The 10196-nt window shown below is 25.6% G+C and overlaps 1 protein-coding gene across 1 annotated transcript in view; it reads left to right on the forward strand.

The window, feature by feature from the left end:
• The window catches only part of LOC111624196 (cholecystokinin receptor type A-like), a 29833-nt gene extending 20055 nt beyond the window's left edge, over window positions 1–9778 (forward strand). Inside the window, exons 2-6 of the mRNA XM_023367040.1 lie at window positions 5022–5555; window positions 6304–6427; window positions 7838–8052; window positions 8131–8260; window positions 8359–9778. Coding sequence (XP_023222808.1) covers window positions 5092–5555; window positions 6304–6427; window positions 7838–8052; window positions 8131–8260; window positions 8359–8796 — 1371 coding nt within the window. The 5' untranslated portion in view covers window positions 5022–5091 and the 3' untranslated portion in view covers window positions 8797–9778. The remainder of the gene's footprint in view (window positions 1–5021; window positions 5556–6303; window positions 6428–7837; window positions 8053–8130; window positions 8261–8358) is intronic.
• The last annotated feature ends 418 nt before the right edge of the window (window positions 9779–10196 follow it).

Here is a 10196-nt window from a genome sequence, read left to right on the forward strand (position 1 = left end):
TGATTAAAAATTATATAGAATCTTATTTGCAATTATTAATAAAAACAAATGCATTTAAAAAAATTGAAATATGCTTTATTGTTCATATTTCTAGAGATAAAATAACCTTTTTTTATTTATGTATTTCTCTTTTGCGTGTTCCTTACAGAACTTTATATATTGATAGTAACCTCACTACTTTGATACTACCAAAGCGTAAAATCGCATAAAATAGGGTTTAACCAGAGGGAGAACAAGATATTCTCTAAGGCAGGATGTATTTTCAAAAACATTCAGTGCACGATATAAAAATATATCGTCTTTCCTAGAGTGAGGTAGTTATTTCATATCGTAAAAGCTAAAAATATATCATACAAAAAATAAACAAACCTTACCATTTAAGATGCGTTATTATTTAATAATGAGTTATATCGAATGCAAAATTCTTTAATTTATTCCTGTGCCTTTCTATTTTCAAACTCTTTGTTTATTGATGTAAAAAGAAATTGGCAAAAAAGAAAAATATTGGGCACCTTACATACAAAGCCATACGTAATGACTTAAAGCGAAATATAAGGAATATTTATATTGATTCGTATTGCCAGACAAAATCTGCCACTGTAATAACATACGTAGACTTCCAATTTACTGACCGCTTTATTTTTGATTGTACTTTATTCAATAACCAAAGGAATACCCTCATGCAAAAGTACCATAAAAGATTTTCGTTGACTTGCTGCTACTAAAGATCTAATTTTTAACATAGTACGCTTTTTATGCTTTTAAAAACGTTTATTAATACCATACGAAGTTCTAAAACCACAATTTCATCGTAGTTGACATATTGTGATTGGCTACCTTACAGAATTTTTGGCTTATATTGTTCAACTCTATACTTTTTCTAATTTTAAGTTCTATACTTCTTTGTTACTTTATCCACAAATATGAAGGAAACAGGCTTATTTCATTGTTATCATCTCTTGTAAACAAGTTATTTTTTTATGATTATCCTATTTCTTATTCCCTCTTTATTCTTCTTCCTTCAGTATCTAATCCGCTAACAACAATATATAAGAATCCACTTTCTCCTAACTTTTGCGGTACTACAATAGTAATTTATAGCGACAAAAGCAGCTTTTTAAATCAAATATTTACAATACAAACAAATATTGAAAGATTTTTCTAACATTTAAAAGGAAAGAAAAGAAATAAATGTAAACCGATTTAAAAAAAAAAAAAAAAAATATATATATATATACAAATACAAAAATCATAATGTATGAATTTACTTTTTATTATTTAGTTGAAAGATTTGATCATTACTTTATAATTCGATAATAAAATGTATTTTAATCTTGAAAATGGAACTCTTTATTGTAGTATGAACCGCATAATTCGGTAATTTATAAGCATTTTTTTGTTGTTGTTCTTTAAAGTTTAACATTTCTAAAATTTTTATGATAATTTAAATAGAATATAGAAAAAATAATGTATTTGTAAAAACAGCATAATTTGTATTTTGTAATTCAAATTAAGAATTTAATATTTACAATGAAAAAAAGAGAGAAAGAGAAAAACAAATCTTTATTAAAATGGTACTTGTTACTGTATTTTAAATAAATTTATAATGGTCTTTTTTATTTTATAATCAAAATTTACATCAATATATGCATATATATACATTATAAATTAAATTTATTTTTCATGTAAATTCACGATAAACTTATATAATTGAGAAGAAAAATGTTTGAAATAAAGATAAAATAATTAAAAATTTTTATTAAATAATAATTAAAGATACGTATTTTTTAATAATTAATAAATAACAAATACAAATTTTTAATAGCTGCATTACAAAGTTATTAGCAGATAGTCCCGGCGTTGCTCGGGAAAAAGTAACAATAGCAAAGATTAAGATTATTACGTTATAGTCAATCTTACCCGTTTTCAAAGAATGCAAGAATTAGGTCCCCCTGGTTCCAGACTAATTAGAGAATTTTTAGATGGATTAAAAAATGTTCGATTTCCCGCAAAAACAAAAAAAACTGCATCTGCGTATGTAAATCTTGCACGTCGTTTTCTCTTAACACTTCCATTGTTGACACTTTCCCGTAGGGGGAAGTGTTAACAACCTAACCCCCGATGGTGGAATTTCGAAAAATCCCTTCTTAGTGTATATTCTCGTGACGTACCCTATTAAAACGCAATCAAAAACGCAAAAAAAAAACCGCATCTGCACCTGTAAATCTTGCACGTCTCTTTCTCTTAACACTTCCATTGTTGACACTTTCATTATTGACATTTCCATTATTGACACTTCCATTGTTGAAGCCTTAATCCTGCTCTCTCCCCCGCAAGGGTGAATTTCGAAAAATCCCTTCTTAGTGTGCGTTCTCGTGACGTATCCTAACTGTGTACCAAATTTCAACTTTCAACTCCTAACCGTTTGGGCTCTGCGTTTATTATTATTATTATTATTATTATTATCAACCCGTCTCGATTATATATATAGATAAATATTTAACGTAATGTAAATGACTGTAGTGTTTATAAATTATTAAATCAATTATTAACACAACAAACACTTCTGCTATAGTCAAAGATAAATAATAAAATATATTAATAAATACACTAAGGAATTTTTATTATGTAATAGTAATAAAATAAAATAAAATAAAAAGTATTAAACGCTTGTAATAATAAAGAAATAAAATAAAATTTCTACAAAATATTTTTGTTGATCCCTTTAGAGTTAAATGGAAAAATTTTAAAACTTAGAAAAGACGATTAATTATATTTTCCAAAATAAAATATTTCAAATCAATATAATGATCCAATTAAAAGTAATTCTGCTCGTAATATCAAAAAGTTTTGACTCCCTTCGTAACTCTATTTAAAGAATAATTATGTAAAGAAAATATGATAGAGACTTTTATGATGTAAATAAGCAATAAAAATTTTAATTAGAGTTTGAAAATTATAAAGAATTAAATTAATTTAAGAACGATTTTATTAGTACAGAATATAAATCAACAACAGATAATAAGCTGTCCATCTATAAAGAGAAATTTCAGATGTTCTTGACATCTTTAAGGACAAATTTTCTTCGTGCTAATAGGATTTAGTTTTAACTCTAATGGGATTTTAGGAAATTTAATGTTAATTTTCTTTTATAACAACAGTCATTTATAACAATGAAGTTTATGCAGATAAATGCAAATGATTTGCAAAATTTCAATTTTTTACATGTATATAAACACTGTTTATATTCGTACAAAATGATATTAAGTTTATAATGAAGCATAAATATTTAAATAACAGATTTAAAATTCTAAAAGACTTATGTAAATTAAAATCCTATAATAATTTATAAAATAAACCCAAATAACTTTTACAGGATTATATTAAACTTAATACAAGCATTAATAGATATATATATATTTAAAATTAATGTAAATTCTACCTTTTTAATTACTTTAATTTTTCCTATTAATTAATTTATTAAACACATTAAAATATAATAGATATTATCTTAATGATCTTATATTGTCTTACTTAAATCATCTTAATTTAAATAAAATAATATAATTAATTAAACGAATTCTATTCCACACAATTGTATTATTTTGTAATTGTTTCACTTAAAAATAAGTTATTTTAATTACATTTGCACAATACACCATACCTTTTCTAGAAATTGCATTATACAGAATACGTAAAAAAAGGGGGTATTTTTAAATAGCACCAATTTATTTAAAATTATTTCATTCAATTATAATTTATTCGTAACAGTTTAATGATTTAATAACAAATAAAGTTCATATTAATAAATTACATTGCAATATATATTCAGTAATATAAACATAGAAACACATCATCATCATCATCATAAAGCTGACTTCTGAATTCACGAATAATTAATTCCAAAATTTACATTTATTCGTAGATACAAGATTGATAAGCATATGTTAAACGTTATGTGTTAAATATTTAGAATTTAGAATTAACTTATAATTATCAGTTGTAACATTAACTATGAATGAGAAATACATGACAGCAAGAGGATAACTTATGAGAAAAGTTTGGTTAGTAGGAGTAGTAATGAACTGTTAGATATTATAGCCTATGTGAGAATGAAATTTCGATGACAGTCTTACTTGACGGTAAATGAAATAAACCTAAAATGTTTCTGAAAGATAATAATATTCTTAAAGCTTAATAAAATAATACTATAAGCTTTCAATATTTGGCTATAAATCTTTTTTGTGTGTCTGTATGTGTATAGGAATTTTAGTGCCTTTCTTTCGCTTGTAAGGCTGTGTTATGAACCATTTATTGATATTATACTTATATTTATGGAATAAAATAGAAGAAAAAAAGTGTAATAATTTTTGATATTTTTCAAAAAATATCAAAAAAAATGCTTTTATTTCAGAGAGATTCACTCTGTGACTAAACAAAATTCTAAAATAATCTTGTGTTTAAAGTTCGAATTCAATATTTCTGTCTGTAGACAATAAGCGAAATTTGAATAGGTAGTGAGACTTAAAAGGAAAATAATTCTAAATTTTGATGAATTATTCAAATCTTATAAATAAGAATTGATAGAAAACTGTCTTGAATAATTAGTTAAATGGTTTCCCCCTCCATTCTTCAAATATTTTCTGGTTATAATAATAAGAAAATTTGAGTCATAGCGGTGACATTCCTCCAGGGAACAAGTGCTACGGCATACAAATATATCGATCAAGAATTAAGAAAAATAAATAGTAAGATAAAATAAAGATGACGGTGAAAAATAATAAAATCTGCAAAATGAAATTAAAAAAATACAAATTAAATTAATTGTTTATCAAATATTTAAAATATTTTTTCTTCTTTTTAATTAAGAAAACTAAATAGAAATAGTTTAAGAAGTAAAGTTTAATTAATTTTTAAAAAAATTCTTCTAAAATTAATAACTTCCTTTTTTTGCACTGATTATTTTATAAAAATTTCTTCATTACTTTGAACATTTACTATACATTTTAATTATATTTCAGATTTCACGAAAATGCTCTTGAAATAATCTAAATTTTAAAAGAAATCGATTAAAATAATACAATAATAAACATGAGTGTCTGCTTATTAAATGATATAAACGAAACTGCTGCATCAAACGATAGTTGTTTATTCATTATTAAACCAAACGTTACCAAGAACATTTTGAGAGCACCCGAAGATGCAATCTTTTTCGCTCATCCGGAAGAGATGCTGATACCATGGGTTATAAATGAGTATTTCTTTCCCATTATAGTCACTTACATTATCACATTTGTGATAGGCGTAACAGGAAATGTTATTGTTATTGTGGTATTGCTTCGTAATCGTGCAGCCAGTAACGCAACAAGCATTTTCTTGGTGAGTTTAGCTGTTGCTGATCTTCTCCTCTTGGTTATCTGTGCACCACTAGATGTAGCTCATTATTTCGTAATTTCTTGGGATACACAAGGCACTATCTGCAAATTAACTGCTTATGCTGAAACTCTTTCTGCATTTGCATCAGTTTTTAATTTATCTGCAGTTACTCTAGAAAGGTAAGTTTATAAATGTTTTAAAAATATATTTTATTACTCTCATATAAAAGCTTTTTAAACATTTATAATGGATAAGAGGAAAATTAAATTTATCTCTATTAGTTCGAGCTAACTGATCTTGACAGAAACATTTGTTAATGTCATAAAGCTACACAGATCGATGATTAATATCAGAATAATTTATCCTTTAGTAAATAAGGCGAATAAACATGTTATTTTATGGTTCATAAACTTCAATACGTGAAATATGATAACAACTTTCTTTTTATTTTTCTCAATATAGAATAAACATGTATCGACTATGGCAGCATAGAGGATTACAATTTATTTTCAATAGGTTGATTAAAATTATTTTATATAACTTAAGTTAAACGTAAATAATTAAAATTTCTCTTTTATGAACAAATAATGTGGGAAAATCTTATTCTAATATAAAAAAATGCAATTCGTTAGTAAAAAATTATTGTAAATTAACAAAATCTTTAAATATATTATTAAATATAGAATGGCATGAATTATGTGAAAGCTAATTGACCAACTAATTGAGATATTATTAAATAAAACATGCTTTCGCTTTCTCAACAATCATTTAATCGTGTTGCTTTTACACAATTAAATTTAATCATTTTGGTTATTTCTAATATTCGAAGACTCCCTTTCCAGTATAAACTTAATTTAATTTAATTCTTTTAAAAGAGATGACGCGTAATTGAAAAAAAAATGTTTTATTTTATTAAATTTTACACAGATTTGTGGTTATCGTATTCCCTATAAGATCTCGTTCCCTGTGCACAGTTAGTAATTGTAAGAAGTTAATGGTTGGAGTTTGGATATTATCACTTTTATTAGCTGCACCGATGGTTGCTGTCAATGTAAGTATCTTTACATGTGTAAACATAAGTGTTTGATAAAATTATCTAGAATATTATATGCTATAATGTTTATAAAAATTTCTAGTTAATAACATTGAGAAATATGTGCGGCTTATAAATTATTCATAAATGCTTTTCTGTATATTTCCTTTGGGATTTATGTATTCGGTCTAGCAGTCAAAGAGTCTAGTTATAGTGTAATGGCCTTCTTCACGCCTACTGCAAAAGTTATTGACCTTATCATGATGGCATACACGAAGATAAATTTTTGAATTCTATCTTTATTATTAACCCGGAAAAATTCGAGAAAATATTTTATTTATTACGGATGTTAGCTATAAAGCAATCGTATTTGTAATGCAGTAAATACTAAATTGTTTTATAGGACCTAGATATTTTTCAAAACATGTTATTCAAATAATTTTTTTTCTAATATAATTTAATCAATTCGTCCCTTTTTAATTTCAGTGAGATTCTCTTAATATATTTTCAGTTATTTTAGTTTTTTTTCTCTCTCTCTTTCTCTCTACTTTGTGAATTATAAAGAATATTAATCATATTAATAAATTACATTGCAATATATATTCAGTAATATAAACATAGAAACACATCATCATCATCATCATAAAGCTGACTTCTGAATTCACGAATAATTAATTCCAAAATTTACATTTATTCGTAGATACAAGATTGATAAGCATATGTTAAACGTTATGTGTTAAATATTTAGAATTTAGAATTAACTTATAATTATCAGTTGTAACATTAACTATGAATGAGAAATACATGACAGNAGCGGGGTCAAAATGACAATGTCCGTACTGATTGAAGACGCATAACAGAATTTAGGGGTCAAATAAAAAACAGCATTGCGTTCACCTAATAGAAATTCACATTTAAAGCAGATAATTTTCGAACAAGTTTACATGCTGTCTTTCTTCATTATATATAATTTTATTATATCAAGTTATAACTTCCTAAATAAATTGATCAAATTAAACTGTAAAGAATAAACTAGTCAATGTCCACTTACATTAAGCAATGATACAAAACTCTAACAACTTTTCGTGAGTAATCTGCCAGGCAGTACGAAATGTTTCTTTGTAATTTATTGAGGCCCGTTAAATGAAGGGCTATTAGTGGGGCTGCAAGAACCTACAGTAGTATAAAGTGTATACAACGCATTAACTTATACCTTCATATCATTATAAAAAGAAAACTCTTTATTTAGTGATTATTCAAATATTTGCAAACACTCCAGAAAAGTTTTCTAATCTAATCAATGACAAGATAAATCCTTTTCAAATTTAGTAGAAAAAGAATGAAAAAAAGTATTAAATGGAAATTTATTCATAGTCTTTAAATACATTATTTCGAAATTAAAACTGTGTAAATCTAATTATTTTTCAGAACATGGAGAAGACGATTGTTTCTAATTACAGAATCACAGTGACCTTATTCTTGTGTAAGGATTTAAGAGATTGGAGAGGATTTGTTATTGCTGTCTATAGATTTTCAGCCCTTTTTGCCATTCCTTCGGTTCTAATGATTGTTTGTTATAGTTGGGTAATTATTGAATTGTGGATTAGCACCAAAACAATGGATGAGCTGACTAATACTTTTAGGTAATGTTAAACTCATTTTATACTTTAAAATTAAAAAAAAAAAACGATTAATTGTACATAAAATATAAACTGATTTAGGGAGTCGTCTAGCCAACAGAGATTTGTCGTAAGCAGAAATTCTCAGAGCCCAAATCATGGTAACAAAAAACTCATACTTAGAAGCCATGTCAGCGCAGATATACAAGATGTCAAGAGAGCCAGACAACAAGTGAGATTAATTAATAAAAATTATTTTGTCTTAAAATATAATTTAAAATTTTTATTCAGTTATAAGAGATTTAATATATATATAAAACTATTTTACAGGTCATAAAGATGTTAATTCTGATTGTTATACTGTTTCTGGTATGTTGGGGACCTCGGCTTATTCTGGATATTATTAAAAAATGTTGTCTAGACGTATATAATCATGGAACATATACTATTCGTTTTATATTTTATTTATTACCCTTCGTACACAGTTGCCTCAATCCTATCGTATATTGTTTCATGTCTACAAAATTTAGAAAGAAGATGTTACGTTATTTCCACAGAACATGTAGAAGAACGACAATCTTTTCTTCTTGTTACCCTAATAATAAATTAAATTGCAGACAGCCGAGGTTAAAAAGTGTCACTAGTCGTAACGAAGTTACGCATATTAGTTCTACCTATACTTTTACATCATTGGCATCTTCCATGACATTTAGTCCCACGGGAGATGTATCTTTAAGGAATCACGATTACGCTACCATAACTCTGTAATCATGTTACACGATAAACTTTATTTCTATTTATTTTTAGTAAAGAAAAAGTTAACTTTTTATATAGAGGATGCATCGTTACTAAATTCAATAATCCTAAGAGATGATAAAGAAGATAAATAACGTATGAATGTAAGCTATTTTACGATAAAATCTTGAAAAGAATAATAATAAAAAAATGGAAGTAATCTCAATGATGATTAATTAAAGAAATAAAAATAGGATAAATTATCTTTAAACCACTTTATCTAAATTCTAAATCATCATAAAATCTCATAAAATATATATTATTCGCATATAATCTTGTGTATTTGACAAATAACTGTCGATAAATATTAAAATTTTTGATTCTATCATCTGTAAAATTATTGTATTTAGTAACAATTCATCCTGTATAAGGTAAATAAGCCAATAAGAATTCTGGCTCTCTAGAAGAAAACTGATCTTGTACAAATTACGATATAAATAATACATAAGTGCCTATTTATCTTCAAAATATTATTCAAATAGTTTCCATAAATATGGAGTTTATAATAATAATAATAATAATAATTCATTTTCTGAATGACAATTTTCCAAATGAAAAACTTCTAGATATTCAATTTCTAGTCGAATAATTTTTCAAAAATATTTTAACACAAAATGACATGCTTTGGATTGAAATCATCTTTTAAAGGACGAATAAATATTACAGATACAAATATAAATATAATTAAATTCACGTTTGTTCCAATAAATTTTAAAATAAATAGGATTTTCAGAGTTTATATTGTTTAATCGAATAGTTGAAGGGAAGATTTTTTGAAGCGTTAGAAATAAAACAAATGAAAATAGAATGTGAACAATACAAAAAACATTAACCACATTAGAAGATGAATTCCTTGTTATTCAACTATGTATAATATTTTAAGTCCCATTTATTTTAAAAGTATGCGAATAATATCTTTTCTTGACAGACAAAGTATTCCTTTAACTAACACTTTGATTAACCATCGATAAAAATAATAATAACACTTTAAAAATATAATTTATATTTAAAAAATATAGAAAAACAATTATCTTATTTTCTCCTAATAATAAGAAATTAAATATAGTTTTAAATAAAAGTATTAAAATTCATAAATGCAAGATGATCTGTTAACCATTGTATAGACTAATTCAGATAGTTTATTACTTAAACTTTGCAAAAGTTGTTTAAAATAACATAATAGAGAGGTTGCGGCCGAAGTTTTCATCTGTAAACGTGAACGTCGAACGTCGAGTGCCGCTATCTTGTAANAATTTTGAAACTATCAAATCCAATGATTGCAAGTCATGTCAGACGTCCAAACACAGCGACAAGAAAGCGGCGCTCGACGTTCGACGTTCACGTTTTAAAGATGAAAACTTCGGCCGCAACCT

The sequence above is a fragment of the Centruroides sculpturatus genome, unplaced genomic scaffold, assembly GCF_000671375.1.
Source record: "Centruroides sculpturatus isolate CEXI.00-Female unplaced genomic scaffold, Cexi_2.0 scaffold29, whole genome shotgun sequence".
NCBI classification, from domain to species: Eukaryota; Metazoa; Arthropoda; class Arachnida; order Scorpiones; family Buthidae; genus Centruroides; species Centruroides sculpturatus.